Source organism: Mastacembelus armatus, chromosome 9 (assembly GCF_900324485.2).
Source record: "Mastacembelus armatus chromosome 9, fMasArm1.2, whole genome shotgun sequence".
Classification (NCBI taxonomy): domain Eukaryota; kingdom Metazoa; phylum Chordata; class Actinopteri; order Synbranchiformes; family Mastacembelidae; genus Mastacembelus; species Mastacembelus armatus.
In genome coordinates, this window is record NC_046641.1 from 19,963,756 (window position 1) to 19,986,265 (window position 22,510).

Here is a 22,510-nt window from a genome sequence, read left to right on the forward strand (position 1 = left end):
TATATTTGGTTGAAAATCTAGTCTCCTTTTAATGGCTTTCATGGTTTTTTGCCTAAAACACCTTTTATGTTTCGCTGTTAAACAGATTCTTTAACCTTCATTATTACACCTTCAGTTTTAGTCTTTTAATCATGAGGCAGGTCAAAATTATGGTTTTGACATTTTTTCTTGTGCAAATTCAGCATTACAAGTGCAAAATTTGTGGCACATTCAGAAAATAAAGGATCAGGCCTTACATGGCCATCCTGAGGATCATGAAAGCCTACGTATATGATCAGACAGTAACTGTCTATGCAGGGGCCAATAACTGATCTTCATAGTACAAAGCTCTGCAACCGCTTTTCATGTCACTTTCATTGAGTGGAGGGCCACAGTGCGAGCTCTATAAAGTGGCTGGACCCATTCAAGGGACTAAAAAGGACAAAGCTGAGCTGCGGTGCCACACTCACAACCAAAATAGGAATGAAGCGAAGACAAATGGGAGGGGAGTGCATTAAGAGCAAGAGAGACACACAGAGCGAGAAATATTCAGTTCATCCACTGAATACATTCTACACAAACAGCAGGTTCAGTGTTGTTTGTTTTTTAGACATGACTGCGGTATAGGATGTGGTATTGATGTTGCTGACTAAAGTGAAAGATGAAGTTATATCACTGAAGAATATCTCTGAAACTGTGTCACATGTTTGCCTTCATAACATTCACCTGAAAGCTTGTGTAAATATAGCCCAATACAATAATGGGTACTTTGCTCAGTACACATGTAAAATCACCAAAGATCCAGTGTTAGTGCCATTTTTAAAATTTTACTTATGGATTATTGACCCAAACTAAAATATGATATGGTTACATACTGTTTTCACTGGAAATCACAGTACCAACTGCTGCATCTTCCTAATCTTAGAATGAGCGTCTACAAAGAGAGAGGATCTCCTTTCACCAGGGCAGCCATGTTGTGCCACCATATTTCTGCATGAGTCCAGAACAGACAAACTGAACACTGGCTCTAGATTAGGAATCACATTTTGTTTTAAAAAGGCCACTTTCCCCATCAGACATGTCAGGAAACAGGGGGTGGAGTGTGAGAGGGTGAACAGAAATTTGAATTCTGCAATCTCACCACTAGATGCCACTAAATCTTACTTTTTACACACTGCACCATTAACACTTGAGCTTGGAGTGTCTAAAAACGGGTCAAAATATAAAACAGAAATACCCACTGAAAACAGTCAAAACAGCCCAGTGGTATAGGGTAAGGTTAAGCCAGTATACACTATGTTCTATTGACCATGTGATTTTCATTTGTGTGTCATAAAGTATTCCGATCATCTGATCAATTGGTTCCCAGTACAAATGCTGAGAGGTGGGTTATTGTAAAACAGTAAGCTTCAGGCATAAGACAAATAAAAGCCATCCATTTACACTGAACAAGGATTAGTGTATTTCATTATAATGTACTGAATGACGTTTCATGTTTTACAGCACTAGGTGGCTGTTACTGTTAATTCAGCATGAAAAATCATTTACTTATGAGCTAATGAAGCAAGATAATTAAAATAAAATCTAACCTAACTGTCATTGCAGGAAACATAATTTTCAAAATACAACAGCTCTTTAATGAGATCATTCATATTGATACTTTGCTTTTGTACCTTGTCTTAACTGCAGTTCAGTACCAAGCACATATTAGCTAGAATCATGCAAATTCCTGTAACAAGCACTTTGCAGATATATGCAAAATAGTCAGTAGATTTGAATAGCAAAGGTTAAAGCTGAAACTAAACTGAAACTCTTCTCTTACATATCTTTTAGTTTTCCAGCTGACACCATGGATGAAGCTGTATGTTGGTTTCCTCCTGCCTCCAAGGGAGCTCTGCTGTAGGATGGAGCTCTGCTGTAGGATGCATGTCAGTGTCTCCATCTGGACGCTACAACAGATGACTTCCAACATATTACTCATCCTGTCCAGTTTGGCAGTCTCATCCCAACTGGGTGAGTCTATGTGTCTCTTGTTGTAAGTCAGTCCAGCCACTAGATGAACATGTCTCTAGCTTTCTAATACCCAACATTACTGAATGCCAGAATATTGTTTATAGATACAAGATCCAATGAAATAATTTATGATGTAGTGATGATAAAATATATATTAAATATGTTACAGGTCTGGAGAATGTTTTCCTCAGTCCCCAGGACCAGACAGTCAGAGAAGGAGAGGGTGTTTTCTTCCAGTGTGTGTCTGGGGAAAGTTCACCCCCTGCGAGCATCAAGTGGCTCAAAGATGGAAAAATGGCCACAAGAGGTGAACAGATTCAGGTAAGTAATAATGGTCAACAACTACAGACTGATCCATTTAGAAGATCTGAAAGATTTTTAATAAATGGCATTAAACCCCACTGGAAGTTTAAAGCTCAGTGTTCTGAACAAAATTTTTGCCATGTAATCCAAACTGGTGAAATCTCATCATTCTTCATTTTTGGGGTTTATCAGAGTATCAGTATCATTCAGCTGAGTTGTCTTTGTGCACCAAGTGAACGTAGTTTACACCAGGGATTAGTAGGATGGTTGTCATTCCTCCTGTCTTAGCAAAAACTGGGATGACCAGACAGTGCTGTTTAATTTGCAAAAAAACCTGAAAATGTAAAAATGTCAAGATGTGATTTGCTCAAAACTTTTTTTTTTGCTCTTCAGGGTGAGTATGGAGATGGTAACCAGAGGAAGACGTCAGGCACACTGCATCTTTTAAACATTACATTAGAGGATGAGGGGATGTACATTTGTGTCACACACAATCCTTTACTGAACACCAGCAGGAAGAGTAAACCAGCCAAACTAACTGTGCAGGGTGAGTACATGCACCTGGTTTTGTTTTATATTTTTGTTAGATTTTTCACTTTATGTCTAATTTATCAAATAAGTCAGTGTCAATCAAAGACACTAACATAGGGCTCATATAAACACTATTGTTGACTAATCATTTTGTTTACATGTTATTTTTGCATTGGGGTTAATTTTTTACACTTTGGGGACTCTCTGTGTCTGCCTGTCTTGCAGGGGTTCCCAAACAGCTGCAGATTATCCAGGGTCCTGACAACATCACTGTTGCTATGGGAGCTGCGGTCTCCATGCATTGTGCTGTTGGTGGCTTCCCTGTTCCCATGGTGCACTGGTTCAAAGACGGCTGCCTCCTGACAAACTGCTCAGCCTCGTTCAACCTACAGAACAATGGGCAGCTGCTCACATTCAGGTCTCACGCTGCATGGGACAAGGGGAATATTAATTCTTATTGTTTTTTGCCAATTGCGATCAGGAGAACTGCTTTATGAACATATTATAAAGATTAGTCTGATCTTGCGTTGAGTTTATTCAGGGATATGTTTGCTTATACACATTGGTCAGACAGAAGTTAGGATACACATTGTTTGACAGTCCAGAAACATTTTAATAATGATTAACCAACTTATGGCTGTGTTTTCCAGAAATGTGACCACGGAGGACCAGGGCTTTTATCACTGTGAAGCATCCAACCAGAAAGAGACAATCAAGTCCCAGCCAGCCTTCCTACTTCCAGCTGGTACTGTAATAAAGAATTTCTGACATGAGTAAATAATTTTGTGTGAAATGGTAATTTAATTTGTAATTCTTTTGTCAGAAAAAGTTCAACTACCTGTTTTACTTGTTAAAGGCAGGTACTCATGAGAGAAAATATGAAACAATTTCTTACAAATGCTGATGAAAATTTGTCATTATTTGTTATTGGTCTTTATTTTTGTATTTTTTAGTCCATATTGTATCAGATCTTTTGTTGATTTATTTGTGACTCATTTTACTTTACTAAAACTACAATACAACAGAAGTATCATGTGTACATTTAGGTGGCATTCATGTTTTATTTCCAGAGATGGACTGGCATTTTGTCCAGCAGCCCACAAACCTCACAGTGAAAAAGGGGGAAAATGTTACGGTCACCTGCAGGCCGCCACACAGCAGACCAGCAGCCCAAGTATCCTGGTTCAAAAACAACCAAACTTTCTCACCCACAGCTCATGTAACTGTGCTGCCCACTGGAGACCTATTCTTTTACAGGTGTTTGTATGAATAGTATGTGTTTAAAAGACATATACCATATGAGTTCCTTCCATACATCTGTGTAAGCTGCTGAGAATATGACAATATCTTTGTGCTTTTCCAAACTTTCCCAAACTGTCCTGAGTCACTTTGTTTTTATAGCATTGGCAACACATTACAATATGGATAGTGCTATAAAACAAGTTTATTTACTACTTTATTGCATCCATAGAGTTTGATAGTTTATAGCCTTTACTATTGCCCATGTCGTCATTATTTTCTCCAGTGTACAGGAATATGACAGTGGCAGTTACTTCTGCAGGGCCTCCAACATCCACCTTCAAAGATACCTGACCTCTAGAAGAGCAACACTAACAGTGCTGGGTATAACATTGTAATAGACCTACAACACCGTGCCACTGGACACTCAAGTTGTTGCTTATGTGTATAATAATGTCGCCCAGTCATGCTGACCCTTTTCTCTTCCTGGCAGCGCCTCCGTCAGTGAAACTGTGGCCACAGCTGCTGACGGTACCAGTGGGTGCCCAGGTGGTGCTGGAGTGTTGGGTGTCAGGTCACCCTCTACCCTCCATTACCTGGGTCAAGAGAGGCCACTCCAAGCGGACTGGTGGAAAGATTATTTTGGGGTAAGTTTGTGTGTTGCAGTGGTGAAATGTAGCTAGGCTATATTTGTTAAAGTCCTCCACTTCAGTACAATCTTGAGGTATTTGCAGTTTCTGATACTTTAGATTTCTATGTTTAGTTATTAACTTACTTTACAACATTTGTCTGGCAGCTACAGTTATATAGATTTTACAGATTTAAGATATCTAGTGACTGATTGAAAAGGAAATGCAGTTAATATTAGTTTGTCTTGCAAACTTGTTTGCACACTAAAAACTACAAGAAGTACTACAACAACTGCTTAGATGTGTATAACCTTTCATATCTTTTACAGACTGAGAAACGCCACCCTCCACATCCAGTCAGCCCGGACCTATGATGAAGGAGTGTACGTGTGTGAGGCCTCCAATGCACTGGGCCAAACCCGCAGCACAGCAACACTGAGAGTCGCTGGTAATTTTTTAATGAACATAATGCAAAACAATAAATTATAACTCACAACCAGTTCCTCACCTTAGCAGATATCACCTTTATTAAGCCAGGAGCAGGTGCACTTTTGTGATGCTTGGCAAGGAATTTTTTGAGCTCATTCATTCATTCATTCATACCTGCTTATTCCTATTTAGGGGCATGGGGATCTGCTGGAGCCTATCCCAGCTCTCTTTGAGTGAAAGTCAGGGGTACACCAGTCCATCACAGGGCCACATATAGACACACACACACACACACACACACACACACACACACACACACACACACACACACACACTCACTCCTATGGGCAATTTAGAGTCACCAATCAACCTAACATGCATGTTTTTGAACTGTGGGAGGAAACCGGAGTACCCGGAGTAAACCCACGCAAGCGAGAACATGCAAAGTCCACACAGGATAATTTTTGCAAACCCAGGACCTTCTTGCTGTGAGAACAGTGCTAACCACTCATCCACCATGCTGCCTCACCAGAGGTATAGATGATTCAAATTGTTAAGATGCTAGTACAGACAGTACATCTGAGGTTTTTGGAGTCCACACCAAAGCTCAGTTATGACTTTAATACAATGTGCATAAAATGCAGAATATGACTATATTTTCCTCTTTCTCCTTCTAGTGAGCCCCATCATAGTGAATTTCATAGGTCAGGTGAGCTGCAGGATCGGGGCTTCAGTGGTCCTGCCCTGCAAGGCTGTAGGGATTCTGCCCATCACATATATCTGGACCAGAAGCAGTGCAGAGAGACACTTCTCCATCAGTACCACTGAAGACACACACCTTCATGGTGAGACCAAAGTGTGATTTAACTCATATGCATTAATTTTCATCAGATTCTCATTGGAATATTGTTTTGAACAGAACATATAAATAACACTTGGAAAACTTTAATCTGTCATTTCCTAAACCAGATGTGAATATATCTGGGACTGTTGATTATGATTTGCTGTCCTATTACTTATATAGAATATGGAGCTTTGCACATTTCCAGTGCGCAATACTCTGATGCAGGGGAATATTACTGTACTGCTGAGAACCGAGCAGGACGACATCAGAGACGTACTGTCCTCACTGTCACTGGTATGTCAATGTCAGCTCATCATTAAGGTTAAATTCCAACTACAATCCCACACACATGTACACGTATACACGTTCAGTATACAGTCAAATGATACAGCAAGCTGCCTCCTTGACCCTATATGCAGAGTTTCCTTTGTCTTGCTGATTCTCTTTCATGCTGTCCTCTGTCCTAATCTGAAGATCATCCAGCTGATAGAGGCAAGCAGACAAGACTGGTTTTGTCTGCTGTGAGTAATGATGTGAAAATTTCTGCTATGGCTTGTGTGGTGACACCAGTGGTGGAATATACCTGGTTATTACATTACTCATATAATAGTAAAGTACTTGAGTGTTTCCAGTTCATGCTATTTTACTGGTATACTCCAAAACATTTCAGAGAGAACTAGTGTACTTTTTAACTCCACTCCAGTTATTGGAAAGCTGTAGTTACTTTACAGATTAGAATTTATATAAAAATATATGATAAGCTCATAACAACAGTTTGACATCTAATAAATTATCAAAGTAAAATGCTTCTCACATGTTGATGCATCAGCATTAACAATTTAATAATGTTAAATATAACAATACACCTGTCACAGATGCCATTACTCAAGAAAAGGATCTAAATACTTCTTCCACCACTGGGGGACGTTGTTTTGAGCCCACATGTTTGGACTCTGTAGCTGGTTTTCATGTGCAGTCTTGGTGCAGAAGTGGTGAATTATTCTTGATTGTGAAAGTATTTCTTTGCAACTTTACATGTGGTGAGTTTACATTGTCGATGGCTGTGGATATTTCCTGAGTATGACTTGCTATGTGGCTTACAGTAGTTCATTTCTGCTTGTGTTCAATGCTGTTCATGTCCTGAAAGCAATGCTCTTATTTTCTAGAGCATCAACACTAGCAAAGAACAGCCAGAGTCCCAATCCAGTGACAGTGTGGCTGAGCAAAACCTTAAGGCAATATATCATCTACAGATACAAGCACAGCATAAGGAGGACACGTGTATGTACTTGAAAAATCTCCAACCATCAGTTCTATAGCTTATGACGAGTTTATACTCATAAAAGAAATTTAATAGACCATGTACCCATAGCACGTTTGAATATATCATGATATTGATGACTGAGAAAAAATCAGTGGAATAATTGTGGTCTGTTGTTTTTTTATGATTTCCAGGCTCCTCATCTCCCTGTGATGCTACAACAGACAGAGCTTTTTCTGCAATGTCAAAGAAAGAAGTGGCTGAGCTACAGATGCCATTGGGGTCACTAGGAGGTTTTTCACAACACCACCTAATTCAGCCAACACCCAGTCCAATAAAGCCGTTAGTCACACAGATGCAGCTTCCTACGTTACAATCTGATCCAAATCTGAACTTACAGTCAGTAGATCTCCACACCCAACCACCAATTTTAGGTACAACCCTTCGGTATCCACTCACTGAAAGTCAGTCCCATTTGACGTTAACATCATCACATACACAATTTCAACATCATGTCCATGACAAACTGTTCATAGAGCCTGATTATGAGGGTTCTAACATCCACACTGCATCTCCAGCCAGTCAAATGTTAGAGGCCTTCACTGAGAAATCTGTGTCTCAACCTCCGTCAGAATTTACAGTAGATGGTTCCTTTGGATTTCTGCAGTTGGCGCCCTCTTCACAGACTCAAACACATGATCCTGCAACTGAAACTAGTACAAGCTACTCAGATTCAGTCACCCAGCTGCATCTTTCTCAAACTCCTTTACACCAGCTGTTTACAAGAAGTCAGTTTCACCGTGAGTCAACCTCACCACAGATTTTTCAAACAAAACTTGATCACCCAGGTCAACCTCACTATCGGCAAACTCATCAGCAGCCCTCACAAATCTCTCGGTCTTATCCTCAGCAATCTGTTACCTCACATTTTATACCAAAGTTCTATCTTGAGCTTTCAACAGTTCATCATTATTATTTGCCTTCTGCACAAGATCCAACTTCTTCAATCACCAAGCCTCAACCAGTCCAGGTTTATGGCCAAATTTCAGAAACTAAATCAACTTCAATGATTCCTTCACTTTCTCAAACCCAGTCTCAGTCATCTCCAACACAACATCCACAGTTTTCAACACTGGATCCTGAGATTACTGTTGGCCATGAGGCCAAAATGTCAGATCAATTAAGACTTAATGGTACTCAGAAAAGTGACACAGTTCAATCAGTTAAATCACCCAATGACACAGAGCTTACAGAGTGGCTGAAGAGGAACACCTCACAATCACCAATGACCAGCAATGACCCCAGGTAGGTAAAGTTAAAGAAAACAATGGAGTGGTGGGAAATTCATGCTGCTACAGACTTTGTGCTGTGTGTTGACGGTAAAAACAACATATGTAGCAACACAGCAAAAGGTCCCTTTTGTTTGTCTTGCAAATCCAGAGTGACGCAGCAGTCGCCATCATGGCTGCCAGTGCTGGAGAAACATGACATCCCCATTGTGGTGGGAGTAGGTGTATCATTGGCCTTCATCTTCATCACTGTGACCTTCTATTCAGTGGTGCAGAAGAATGAACCTGCACCGACAAGCCGATCAGGTCAGAAACATGGCATCACAGTGTCATATAATAAATTATATGCTAAATCACACCTTGTGAAATGCCAAATTCTTGTGTTAACGTTTAGATTTTGATGTAATTTAAACAAACAGAACAAAGGACCTGAATTTTAGTTACCACTAAACATAAGCTAGGATAGCTCTTTCCCCCTGTCCCCAGTTTCCCTAGGTTTATATTTAAAAATACTGATATGAAAGTAGTGTCAGTTTCCTCATTTATCTCAAGTAAGTGTATTTAACCAAATGTCAAACTATTCTTTAAAGGCAAGTTTATGTGTCCTTGACAGCTCAGAGGAATCTAGGTGTCCCCATACGAAACACTGAACGCCGAGCTGCAGGAAGACCATATGAAAACAGGTAAATATACTATTGTACAGTACAGAATAAATTAGACAAAACCTTACAACTGATCTTTTGGTTTCTCTGCAAATAATATAGAGCCTTTGAAGATGATGACTGTGTGGCAGTGATTGAGCAGAGCCCCAACACATCAGACACCCGAGCTCGACCTCCAGGTCACAGTGAGGTCACGGTGCAGATGGAGCCCACATTAGAGGACCTTCAAGAGGACACACGACCCGCTCTGGACAACCACTCGGTCACTGTAGAGACTTATCCTGAGCCCATTCTTGACACAAAGGTTTGATAACACAGAAACGCATGAATGTGAGTGGGTGAAAAATAAATCCATGAATTTTCTTTCTTTGCATTTTACAATAATTTTAGCCCAGTTTTTTAAACAGATTGATTTTCCCCACTCTGTGAAAATGATTATTTAGAGCTAATTGTTACTAACAGTATGTCAGTAGCAGAATAACATGGTATTCTATCTTATACAACATTCTGTGCTAATGTGCTAAAGCTAACCCAACCATCCAGTTTTCTGCTACATAATTAGAATTGCAAACCTCATGGTGCCATCAGTGTTGTACTGACATGTAAGGCTTGCTACCCTTTAATACATCAATTAATATCATTAAGGAATTCATTCCTAACTATTTCAGATTGATTCCTCTCTGGAGGAGGACAAGGGCTGCAGTTTGTCCCAACCCAGCATTCAGTTGCAGTGTGCTGAGGAGTGGAACAGTAACAGAGGAGACAACAATAGCCCATGCCAGGATGCCTTTCCTCCTCCGTCACCTTTACCTTCCCATTCATCTTCCCCCTCTCCACCATCCAGAAATGAGGAGAGCCTGCGCTCCTCATTAACTGTGCAAAGTGCTGAACCATGTGTAGCACCCCTCCACCACAGCCTCAGCATCTCACATGGCAATCCTCCCCTGCTCCTGTCTCACCATGTCTCCCTGGGTCTCACTACAGTTGCAGTGGATGTCCATTTTTACCCAGCAGCCTCTACTTCAACAGCAGTAGGCACTACTACACATATCACTTCCATCTCTAACTCTACGTCAATAGCTGCGCCTCTATTCAGTCCCCCATTAATTAACAATCAGGGGAATGACCAATCAGCTTCCAGATTTCATCGGTGCAAGTAGCTACAGATTAAGGCACACAGTACAACAACTCATATGACCAAGCACCTCCAAGCACTATGATAGAAACGAAATGTCTCATAATTGGTGTAATGTGTTAAAGTATATTTAGATGAGTAGTTCGCCATTTTGGGAAGGTAATGATGAATCTTCTCATTTCAACTCTTGATAAGCAGATTAATATTTCCCCTGTTCTTTGAAAAAACAAACTGCATTAACATCTGCATGATTTTTTTTTATGTGTATTTCAGAACACTGTACTTTCTATATTTCTACTGTCATGTTACATGTTGAATTGGCTAGGTCTGAATATAACTACAGCTTTAACATGATTGTGCTTGCTTTCTATTGCTTTGATTCTTTATTTTATTTTAAAACATGAAAGAGAAATGTACATGTGTAGTTTTAAAAGTATTATTTCGATAGTTGTGTTTCACACTGATTCATATTATGTAACTGTTTATAGGTGAGTTCAAGTTTAATGACTTAAATGTGTACAGTATTAACTTCTTTAGTGAAACAGCCAAGGATATATTACTTTTTCAAAAGATACTGCAATATTTGTGACAAAACTTGTTTCACTGACCTGCTCATTTTCTTATATCACTCCACTTGACTGTTACACTTTTTTAAACCAAAGTAAGATGATAGGGGCTGCATCAATAAACATTTAGACATATAGCCAAAGGCCTTGGTGAAATTTCTCCATGTACATTTACGTTACACATGACCCTATGAGACTTATTTCCAAAATAAGGGTATCTTCATTTACGCACACTTGGTGCTGTTTCACACTAGATATGGCATATTTCTCACAAGCAAGCACATTTGTCCTCCATTGAGTTAAACAGACAAATTTTTTATGGTCAGTGCCAGAACTCAGTACTCAGATTTTTCTATTCATAGAAGTGTTTAAATACAGAATAACATCAGAATTACAGAACACAATAATTTAGGATACCTGAACGGTGATACAATCTTGGAACTGGAATCTGCAGGGGAGCAGAGTGGGTTTCCCATGAGGCCTTTCAGGGAGAACGGAGCACCCATCTCCACTATACTCTCACCAGTTTGCAGACAAAAGAGTAGTTTATTATAACAAAAGATACTATAACATGCACAGCATTGATTGGAAAACTAGAACAAAGGATTCTCAGTAGTCTTTTAGGAGGCAGGTGTAGTGGAGACAATGTCTATACACAGGAGGGAACCAGGTGAGTATTGTCCTGGTGACACAATGATCCAGAACATACACAGGGAGTAGGTGGGTTACACGTGCTGAGAAATATTAATACAGGAAACACAGGACCAGGAGAAGCAACTACTGAAACCAAGATAAGTTACCAGACAAGGGAACATCCATTGGTAAATCACCAGAAGACCCTGACAGGCTGATCATACCTCATGTCTCTTTCTGACACCAGTTCTTCTGTTTATATGTTTCTTTTTTTTTTCCCCTTTTTGCTTTTTTTAATTGCTCTTTTCTTGGCTTTAATGCAGCCTTACATGAAATTTTGCAATGGGATGCAGGTCCCCACTCCCATCACTCCATTCCACAGATGATCTCCCACTGCACTTGTTCAACCTGGCAATCTTTATCAAGGTAAAATGTGAGATTAAGTCTAACAAGGTATGGTGCTATATATGTTTAACATTTTTAAAGGGCATATGATTACTTTTACCGATTATGTGGGGGAGTTGAGATTCTCTATCAGACATATTTACTTGCCATTACTGACAGATATGGTTAACATTTCATTCAACATTATTGTTTTAGAACCAAAGAGTTCAAATTTCAATACAAATTATTGAAAGTTAGCTGCCAGACATTACTACAAGTGTAATTTTCTGGCCTTGTTCTGTGACAAAAGAGGTTGAGGTGCCCTATCAGAGAACTGAGCCTTAATTTGTGCTGCCTTTTGAGTCTAAATGGCTGCTATTGTGTGTTCTGAACCTTGATTCTACAGTATATTGGATATATATATGTGTGTAAAATCACAATGTTTGAGTCACTCTTTTCAAGCATATTAAGCCTTTTTCATAGGAGACATTTTGACTTGTCATTAGAAGGAAATGCATGTCTCGATCTGAGTGTTGCAGTGAATCATGACAGCCTGTAAGTCAGCATGCACGTCCCTACTAGCCCTGAAACTGAAACAGCCACACTATTTCCAAAAAATGTAAATCACAGGCATCATTACAACCATGCTTTTCTTCCATGTTTGTGTTAGACATGCAATAAATAAGGTACTGTGCAGTTTAGTTATATGCCATAGTTTACGGCGTATAGTTTACACATGATCGAATTAATGTTTTATCTGTTGTTCAGCATGATCGGCATCATGACGCAGTAGTTTTGGTGACATGCTCCCCTGACTGTGCAATGCTGAGAGCACTAAAGCTGTAACCTTAAAATATAGATATGAAACAGAACTAGCACAATCTGTTCTTAAACATCTCAGGATATCAGCAAAACACCTAGTGTGTGTGACCACTTTTTCACACATTCAAAAAAAAAAAAAAACCACCACCCTACTCTTCCTGTCAGTCGGCCCCTGCCTTTGACAGAACACACTCACTTAACATTTAGTTTACTATTAAAGGTTTTATCCAATTCAAAACTGTGTTTGTAGAAACTCGTGTAACAAGTCCACAACTATGCTCACAATGACAATACTGTTTAAAAATAAAAGTCTGTTTCTTATATTTTATTAGTCAATTTGCACATGTATTTTAAAATATTCTCTTTTCTTTTAACAGGTAATCTACTGGTGTATTAATACACACTGTATTATACTGACAGAATACCACCTCTTAGAGAAAACCGCAAAGAAATGAAGACAAAATAGACAAAATGCTGAGCAATGACGAAAGCAAATTAAAAGACATAAAAAGGGCTTTTCTTGCTACACGTTAACAAATACTTTGATCTGATCAGCACGCCAGACAATACAATATATTTGGACTATCAGCTGTTTTCCCAGGAAACAGACCCTGTTCACTGCAGGCTTGATTAAAACCTACATTATGAAAATTCATTAAAGTTCAGTAGATGCTTTCTTTGGTTTTGCCTCCTCATTTCCTGGCACTTGGAAACTCACATACGGACACCACTTAGTATTAAGGCACACCAGTTTCCTCAAAGTGGCGGTTTTGACGATATTGAAGCCCGTCTCGCCCCCAAAGGTGCTGGGCTTCCAGTACACGGGGGAGCAGATTGGGTTTCCCAGGAGGCCTTTCAGAGAGAAGGGAGCACCCATCTCCACCATACTCTCACCAAATATGGTGTTAGGACGTGTTTTCTCCAACAGGACCCCAGGGTAAAACTCCAAAGCATCAATATCACCGTACAGTTCCTCTAAACCTCTGGCCATGTCTGCGTCATCTGTGTGGAAGATGATTAGCATATTAACACGCTAGCAGCATAGCTCCTGGGCTAGCAATGAATCACAATGTAGTGTTACAGTAATATGAGTTAACTACAGTCAGCGGGCTGCAGGGTTTGCCCCCCTGCTAATATTATGTAAAACATACAGTTATGTACTGTTAACACGGTGTCTAGTGGGGATCTGTGCTAACTTTAGCAAGCTAAGCTAACTAGCGTCACCTTGGCCAAGCTAACTTCCTCTAACATTACGTGAGTGAAATTCAAACTTGACAACGTGATGTTTCCTATCAAATGTTGAATGTTGTATAGCAGCAGTGCATCGTATCCTGTGTATAATATTGTATCCTATGTCTGTATCCCATGTATAATATATGTTTGAAGTTGTCACTGGACAGGAATAGCGGTTTAGTAAAAAGTAGAATATGTCCCTCTAAATTCTAGTGGAGTTCAAGTATAAAGTTGCATAAGAGGCAAATACTCCTATGAAGTACAAGTACCTCAAATTTGAACAGTCCAGAACTTATTTAAATGTACGTCAGTACATCCCACCACTGCTTTTTGCAGTTAAGGACAAACGCTAGCAATACACATCACAAATAACATATTCTTTCTTCCCTACTTACCTGTGAATTCATAAAAAGATGTGTAAGGCTTTAGGTTGAACCTCTTCCTGTATTCATTGAAGGGCTGCACACGTGCTGCTCTGGACTCTTTGATGACCATCTCTGGCACCTTCAGCACTGCATCATGACAGTTGTGGCCTCCACCTATCTGAAAGACAGTTTCTACAGTGTTATTTTATTGAATGCTTCACAAAAACAGCTAAATAAACAGAGGTGAATAGTCCTTTTGCTGTTTAGCAATGGTCCATACTGTCTCATTATCTTCAGCAAAGATAACACTTTGCATGTATGTGGCATTACTGAAAGCTGATCTTATCTGAGAATACAGTACTATCTGTTAGTCTCAGGAAGTAACTGTGAGGGCAAGTCTGTTTTAATGTGGATAATTTTTAAAAAATGTGGTTTAGTGGTTATTAGTGCATGTCATGTCACATATTGCACCATCACTGTGATCTGAGTGAAAGTTTGTTTCACATGCCAGTGTGTAGAAAAACTACATAGCAGAGATGAGGAGTAATGCAAAATGTTTCCTACCACCTACTACTCAAATTTCTGTTTTTATTTCTAGTTTGTGCAGAGTCAGTATGTGTCACTATTATCTCTCTGACATTTTAGGCTATTCTCAGTTATTTCAGGAGTGGGTGGGTAGGGGTTAAAAAGATGTCAACTTCCTTTATTGTGTTTCCTGTCAATTATGTACATCCCTGATGTGATACAGAACTTTTTCATCACTTATTTAGAAGTAATGGCACAGATGTGATTCCTCTACTATTAAATGTTAATGAAATCACATTTGGTCACTTTTTTTTCGGTCAAAATGAATGTCAACTTTCATTTATTTATTTAGTTTTAATGCATCAAATGGAAGGCTGTGTTCTGGTGTAGTCTACAAGCCGTGCGCAGACACAATTTTTGATTTTGAGGAGTAATATCTAAATGAACTGGAGTTGGATAAGAAAAAGACTGGTGGCTATACAGCAGTCAATAAGTTTCCATTTGCATGCGTGTACAGGACACACTGGAAATTTGAAATAAAGTTGAAATGTTGATAATTCATAATCAAGCCATTTTAAATTTCATGTACTGATCATATATATATATATATATATATATATATCATATGTATATATCCCTTTATCCCTTTTTTATTAATTTACAAGATATAATTCTACTACCTGTCCTGCAGGCTGCCGAGAGAAAGCATCCACCAGCTTCTCCACACCATAATGCAGGAGGAGGGAGTTGTTGTAAATAAACTGGGAGTATGGGATTTCATCTCCGTCAATGAAGAAGCTGTCAGGCATCAGTGGGTGCCAGTGGTAGAGTTGGCAAAACTCCAGAGCGATGCGGTTGCTGTACTGGAAACGCACGTTGAAAAGCAGAGTGGGATCAAACTTCAGCTTCAGCAGGTAACCACTCAGCTGCTGCACATACTCTTCTATTATGATGGTTATAATCTCTCCTGTGTGCAAAAAATATATGTTACACACTAAGCCAAATATTATCAGAATTTTAAAAACATTTAGAAGAAGCTGGTTAATGAAAATTTGAACTTTTATAACCTATAGGCATAACAAAAACCTGTCAAAACTGCTTGAATGTACTGTAGCTTAAAAATGACAGGTTTGTTTGTTTGTTTATTTATTATGCCAAAGCAGTACTGTGAGAAATAAGACTGGTGAATAGTGGCACAACTTTGTGACCTAAACTATATGTATATGAGGCCCTCACCAATAATGATTAGTCTGGTGGTCTGGAAAAGCTGCTCATCATCCCAGGTGGGATGTTCTGCCTTGAGAATATCACAGATTCTGTTATGTTCCCTCAGCCATACGGTGGCGTACATGGTGAGGCCTGGGAGGATACCGTATAACTCCTGACCAGTGACCAGACGCTGCTCTGGAGGGAAACCTTCAGGATACACCATGTGTACAGGGACCTCAGATACTGTAGGTGGGTACATCTCTCCATTTACTAACTGTGGAAAAACAAAAAGAGTAAAAAGCTATGCGAGGGGAACAATCATGAATGTTGTTCATTTATACAGTCATTACTGTCTAATGTTGTTTACTAAACTCAAAATATTCTTACAGAAATCTCTTGTTGCACACCAGCACAGGTCATGACTTGATGTGAAATTCATAACTACCACAGAACTTGTCATATACAAAATGCAGATGGCGCTTGGATAAAGACAGGACAAAGATAAGGAAGTCCCTTTTCAATTATATCTCACTTGAAGTATGTCAAGATAAATAATAATGCTAAGGCACTGTGATGCATAAAGTGAACCACATGATTGTTTGTCTTTAACCACTTCATCACTATCACTTCTATCTGAAGAACGTCCTCAGAAATGAACACGTCATAGGAACCGAGTTATCTGTGGCAGACCCTTCGTTGAGATGTGCAACAGATGGCATTTGATATACTGTGTTGGGGTTTTACACAGCATGGAATAGGTGGTCAAAGGGTCACTTAAATAGATTGGGCTAAAACATGCATGGTATTTGGTTTTTAGTGGTTTAGTGTATTATTGGTGTAGCATTTTAGGGTTTTAGAGGCCTGTAAATAACTGCCAACAATTTTTTTTGTGCTGGTAAAAGCCTGAAGGTAGAAGACACCTGAACAAACATGTGGGGTCTTTCCCAATATGATTCCACCCCTTTTTGTCAAGCTATATAAACCTGGATCTGTAACAGAAAGACAGAGAATTCTGTGAAGACTTCTCTCCGGATGCCCCTGATTAAACCTGAAATGATGATTCATCACACTTGTGGTTGGTTCTGAGAATTAGCAACTCTCAAACTTATAGAAATGTCCACGACAATTGATACCAGGGGTCTTGGGCAATAGTTATTTTATTATTTCACGGACATATGTTTTTTTCATTTTAAGTTATGACCATTATTATCTTTTTACTCTCAAAATGACAAATTCAAAGAGTGAGTGGAGCTGCTTAATGTGCTTAGGAAGCTTCAATAACAATTTCGCTCTTTAAGAAGAGCACTTGAAATATTTTGTCACCTCAAAATGGAACTGAAAGTCCTAATTTTAGCAAATACTTCAACATGTTGGGAAGGATAAACACTTCTAAACCACAATAAGGACATTGTTTCATATTCAAACTGCCAAAGCTGACTAATTAACATGTCCAGGCAGTGTTTTACACTAAAGTCAGCTTAACACCTTTTAGCCAGCTGGTTAAACTAACTGTTTACTGGCTCAACAAAACCTAGACAAGAGAAGGGCACTTGGGCTTTTTAAAGAACATTTTTCTTATTCACTTTCAGGCAAAGAGTTATCTTAGTGTCATCAAGAAAAGGTTTCATCATTGTTAAATTTAACTAACAAAAGAAAACCAAACTTACTTCTCAAAGTGTCAAACTGTTCTCTGTTTTTTACCTGATATTTCAACTTTCCATCTTTATGTAGTCGGAGTTGAAGCTGTCGCATGAGGTTGTCTCCATAGATGTTGCTCGCATCTACCTGGGTGAGTAAGATAATTCACACTTTGTACTAAATTGGAGTCCAACACAACATATTATTAGAGAGTCATATTTCTTGATCCTGAATCTTAACAGATAAATTGTTTAAATTGATGAACATACCTGACCTTTCTATCATCAATATCTATCTTACCCCATGTCCTAAAGCCTTAGTGAAGCCCCCTTGAACTTCATGGTTTGTCTTGAAAAACTGATGGGTGAAGTGTTGGGCCATGAACGCAAACATCACATTGGTTCCCTGAGGGTCTGCCCGAAATTTGGTTCTTCTAAAAAACCTTTCAGCCAACACTTTGGGATCAGGAAGAACAGGTTTACCTGTAGAGAAAGTAATGCTTTAAGATGGAGCACAGTCATTTATTTGGGTCATGTTTGTGTTACACAGGCCTATTCTTCAGATTTGCCCTGCTCAGCAAATAACTTGAACTCCAAACAGTTTCTTGGTCACTCTATAAATTTACTGGAATCTTCATTTCCACAGCACTACAGCAAGCGTCAGGTCAGCCATTCCTCTTCCCCCAAACAATGTTAAGCCACCACAAATGCAACTCAACACAGAAGTTTTACATTAAAAGTGTTTCAGCCTATATAAATAGGCATTTAGTGTGCCATTTAAAACTGAGTTTTCCACATTAGCTTAGGAACTGAAAGATGTGTGATTAATGTGTATGAAAACATTTTTCCTATAAAAAATAAATAAATAAGAAAAACTCAGAACACAGTAGCACCTTTAGTTCCCATGGGCAAAGGGCAGTCTTCAGGTACAGGAGGGAGCAGCCGGGTGTAGTAGGAGATGTTGTAGTAGGACTCCCAGTTGAGGTATCCATATTTAGTATTGTAGGTCGGAGGGCTTGGAATAAGGTTGCTTCTGACTTTGGGAGAAGATGACAGTATATAGTTTACTACTAAAATTCTTTTTCACATATTTTCTCTTTTTGCTGCCTCAGAACCTTTTTATTGGAATGAAGGAAGCACATTAAGGGCAAGTAATTAATTCTTCCTTCAATATATATTTAATGGATAAGGTTGTTACTCTGTACAGTATGTATCATATATAATTTCGGAAATTGCATGAAAATATCAATAAATGATCCCAATAACATGCATTTATATATAATAATAATATGTATTAACCCTAACCCTCAGCAAGTCATTTTTATTTATTTGCTGTGGTCTGAGATTCTTAATAAGTGAATGGTTTTAGGGTTTTTATCTACCTGTCAGTACTATTCTCATGAAGGTTTGTTGCAAGAAAGAATTGTTGACGAGGTCCCAGAACCATTGGAAGTGGGTGAGGATGTAGTGAACAGCTGTAGGACTGGGCTTCAGCATGAAAAAAACTCTGGTCCAGAACTCGGCTAAGCACAAAAAGCAAAAATAAATATTTTCTGTGCCTTCTTACAAAAAAAGCATCTTTTCTTTATAAATTACGTCTTTGTTATTATTACATCCACATGATGACACTCGAATGCAATTTTAGCTTTACTCACGAATAGTGCAGTTTTCTCCATAGAAGCCGGTGCTGGTGCAGTCACATTCATAGCGATCTGTACCAAACCTCACACAGACTCCTAAGTTCTGACAAGGGTAGTAACAACAGGGATTCACTGCGAATGAGGAAAAAGATTATCTTTCTTTGTATAAATGAATAACTTCTGTGAGAAATGAAACCACCACAGAGTTATAATGCAGAATAACTAGGAAGAGGCACAGAATGACTACAAAATGACGCAGAATCACCACAATGCAACATACAGTGACAGAGGCCACAGCATTTTTAGATGTTTTGTGTCTCACTCTCATGCTGTTGTGTGGGTGGAGGGGGGGGGGGGGGGGGGGGGGGGCAGGGGGGGTGTTCTGTTGCATATATCACAATCTGTTAATGCTGTCGGATTAAATGCAGCTATTTCATTCATATTAAAATAATTAAGGTTGTTTTTTATCATTTAACTATTATGCTGAAGAAAGTGTGTCACTACTAAGGTATACTTTATTATCAACATGAACCAGTGCCTGTTCAAAAGTTTCGAAACCTGCCGGTCTGAAGTGACTCTGAGGTAATAGATGGTGTGATGATAGTGAAAAAGGCCCAAGACGATCACAGACAACCTGAACATGCTGACTTAACGGAAAAGAAAGTGTGCATTTATACGTACATGCTATATTTAATTTTTGCCTCTAAAGCTGAAAATATCTCTAAATCAGTGTTTCCCAAATAGTGTCCAGTGTGCCATGGGATTTTGTGACGACTACATGTAATTTTTGCAAAATTTTGTAATGTCGTCTCTCGCTCTTTTCAGTTTCAACCACCTTTAATGTTGAGAGCTTTCTGATTTAAATGGGTGTGTTTCTGATTGAGGTTTCAAATGAACTCTTGCATTATGTTGTTAAATGTGTCATGATTAATGTAGTTATTTGTTAAATTTGTTCTGGCATTAATAAATAAAAATAAATTCTTACAGTGCCAAAGGTTGATAACACATTTAGGCTATAGAGGCTGCACATGTATGCAGGTGGGGATATAGAGATTTTGGCTTTGCCTTTATAGTGCCATGGATGGAAAAAACATAAAAATCAGAGATATGAAACCACCACACAGTTGTAATGCAGAAGAACTAGAAAGAGGCACAGAATGACTACAAAACGATACAGAATCACCACAAAGCAATACACAATGACAGAGGCCACATCATTTTTAGATGTTTTGTGTCTCACTCTCATGCTGTTGTGTGGGGTGTTCTGTTGCATATATCACAATCTGTTAATGCTGTCGGATAAATGCAGCTATTTATTCTTTCATATTAAAATATGTAAATGTGGTTTTCAGCATTACCACGGCTGAGGTGCCTGTGCTTAAGATGTTTGACTCACAGGAGCTCCTTGTGGTCTACAGGTTGTCTGGGGTGTCTTCCAAGTGTCTGTATATTTCTGTCAGAACTACTTTTTACCCATCATATATCCAGTCTGTGCACAGGAACTGGTTAAGCGAAGTTATGCTCAAATTGTTGAGCTGCCTACCACCTATCCCCCCAAATTTCTTAAACACTTTTTGCAGTTATAATGTAACTTCCTGTGCTCTTTTTGCATGCAGACGTTCAATGAGATAATGTGGCACTGCAGCTTCCTCTTCCTCATTAACTGAGAATAACACAATAGATAAGGATGTCTGTCCTACACGAACAGCAAATAGATTTAGGTTTCTAAAAAGAAAAGTGTGTGAGTCTGTGTAGATTATTTGAAATACTACTGGGCTGAACTCAACTGAGAAAGGAGGTATAGATGATATGCAAAGATGTCTACTGATATCTAAATTTAATCATTATTTCAAAACTTATTTAACACCTTTATTTCACTATGGTTTGACCTACATCACGCACTCTAAACTGCACCAAAAGTCCACCTGTGGCTTACTTTGAACTAATTTTAAAATTGAACAATATTTCCATTCAGACACAGAATCTATACCAGAATGATTAAGTGACCTCAACTTAATTGGGGCTGACCAATCAGCCTCTTGCAGTCTTTTTTCATAATGCACACTTTTACAGGACTTTTAGGATTTCAATACTCTTTCTATCGCTGGTTATAAAAATCTTAATTTGATGATATACCAGAGCAAGTGAAAGAACAACAAATAACTTAATATTGACAACAAATAGCCCATGACATGATACTGGTTAATATATACACCATCTCTACGTGCCAGCAAAATACAACATACATTCATAAAGCAGTTCTGCAATAAAGGTGATAATGTGCAGTTTAAGAAAGGTGTTGATTAAATTGTATGCAGATTTTGTAAGATGACATTTGTGCTGTTGCTGCATTGTGTTGTGTTAGCACTGAAGGTTTCTAATATGTCAACTACATTTAAATCAGTGAGGGTGCGCTAAAAACAGAAGCACTTCTGTGCTAACTTGTGATGGGGGGGAAAAAACTGCTCACCAACACTTGTGCCATCAGTACATGATGAGCTCTCCAGCAGCAACAGGTTGATAAAGACCCACATGGAGAAAATGCTAAACTCTGTTTTAAGAAAAAAAAAAAAGAAGAAGTAATTATTTGAATAGTGTAACCATAGTGTAAAAAACATATTCATGTTATTCATAACTCACCGCTCATGACTTTCTTTTGTGTCTCACCCTACAAGAGCTGAAATTAAATTTGTGTTAAAAATGTTGGTTCACAATGTTGTTCTGGTTGTAGAAAGATACTTGAGAGATGGCCCTTCTTAACATCACATCATGAACAGACATGGTCTAACTGGCTTTATAATGGGCGGAGACATAGTGTCCTTCCCCCATTTAGTCTGTAGTAGCTTTTAAAGAAAGCCCTCTGGTGTCAAGTAATTTGATTAAATCATTTTGAAATGAAACAGCCAAGCCAGGTTTTCTTGGGATAGTGTGCATTTTATTCAGAATGAAAACCTCTGGAAATGCTGTAAAGTATTGCTTTTATGTGTCATTGAGATCATTGTAGTGAACAGATCCAAAAAAAGAAAAGCCCACAGAAAATTTCCAAATACTCTATCTCCACCTGCTGGCCAATTAATATAACAAAGGACTTACTTCTATAACTCACTTGTTGAATTTAAAATTAATTTGGCAAAAATGCCCCAGCTGGTACCAGCTTCTCAAATGTGATTATTTGCTCATTT

The 22,510-nt window shown here is 38.7% G+C and overlaps 2 protein-coding genes across 6 annotated transcripts; one reads left to right on the plus strand and one right to left on the minus strand.

The window, feature by feature from the left end:
* Positions 1-1,833: 1,833 nt before the first annotated feature.
* LOC113138370 (roundabout homolog 1) lies at positions 1,834-10,980 on the plus strand. 4 transcript variants are annotated; one of them, XM_026320724.1, is made up of 13 exons: positions 1,834-1,992; positions 2,162-2,313; positions 2,689-2,842; positions 3,052-3,244; positions 3,477-3,571; positions 3,897-4,083; positions 4,352-4,449; positions 4,559-4,712; positions 5,024-5,142; positions 5,801-5,968; positions 6,148-6,261; positions 7,134-7,248; positions 7,423-8,527. In XM_026320724.1, the coding sequence occupies exons 1-12, from the start codon at positions 1,884-1,886 to the stop codon at positions 7,145-7,147; spliced, it is 1,557 nt and encodes a 518-aa protein (XP_026176509.1). In that variant the 5' UTR covers positions 1,834-1,883; the 3' UTR covers positions 7,148-7,248; positions 7,423-8,527. The 4 variants fall into 4 exon arrangements, with proteins under 4 accessions (XP_026176509.1, XP_026176508.1, XP_026176510.1 ...); XM_026320723.1 differs by lacking the exons at positions 7,134-7,248; positions 7,423-8,527 and having other exon boundaries at positions 6,148-6,636; XM_026320725.1 differs by lacking the exons at positions 7,134-7,248; positions 7,423-8,527 and having other exon boundaries at positions 4,388-4,449; positions 6,148-6,636.
* Positions 10,981-11,406: 426 nt separating this feature from the next.
* Positions 11,407-22,108, minus strand: ptgs1 (prostaglandin-endoperoxide synthase 1). Of its 2 annotated transcripts, none has more exons than XM_026321887.1 (11): positions 21,969-22,108; positions 21,799-21,879; positions 19,344-19,431; positions 19,071-19,211; positions 18,582-18,725; positions 17,990-18,171; positions 17,753-17,836; positions 16,079-16,325; positions 15,523-15,809; positions 14,348-14,495; positions 11,407-13,721 (listed from the first exon to the last, which is right to left on the minus strand). In XM_026321887.1, the coding sequence occupies exons 2-11, from the start codon at positions 21,811-21,813 to the stop codon at positions 13,375-13,377; spliced, it is 1,683 nt and encodes a 560-aa protein (XP_026177672.1). In that variant the 5' UTR covers positions 21,814-21,879; positions 21,969-22,108; the 3' UTR covers positions 11,407-13,374. The 2 variants fall into 2 exon arrangements, with proteins under 2 accessions (XP_026177672.1, XP_026177671.1); XM_026321886.1 differs by having other exon boundaries at positions 19,344-19,460.
* Positions 22,109-22,510: the final 402 nt, after the last annotated feature.

What these genes read in the sequence shown, in the direction of transcription:
- LOC113138370 (XM_026320722.1), top strand. Translation starts at nt 7,470, where the DNA reads ATGTCAAAGAAAGAAGTGGCTGAGCTACAGATGCCATTGGGGTCACTA. An exon ending in ATGACCAGCAATGACCCCAG is followed by an intron (nt 8,534 to 8,668) that starts GTAGGTAAAGTT and finishes TTGCAAATCCAG; the next exon opens with AGTGACGCAGCAGTCGCCAT. An exon ending in GGAAGACCATATGAAAACAG is followed by an intron (nt 9,201 to 9,281) that starts GTAAATATACTA and finishes CAAATAATATAG; the next exon opens with AGCCTTTGAAGATGATGACT.
- ptgs1 (XM_026321886.1), bottom strand. An exon ending in TACTGATGGCACAAGTGTTG is followed by an intron (nt 19,461 to 21,798) that starts GTGAGCAGTTTT and finishes CCTCATTCGCAG; the next exon opens with TGAATCCCTGTTGTTACTAC. An exon ending in CTAAGGCTTTAGGACATGGG is followed by an intron (nt 17,837 to 17,989) that starts GTAAGATAGATA and finishes TTACTCACCCAG; the next exon opens with GTAGATGCGAGCAACATCTA.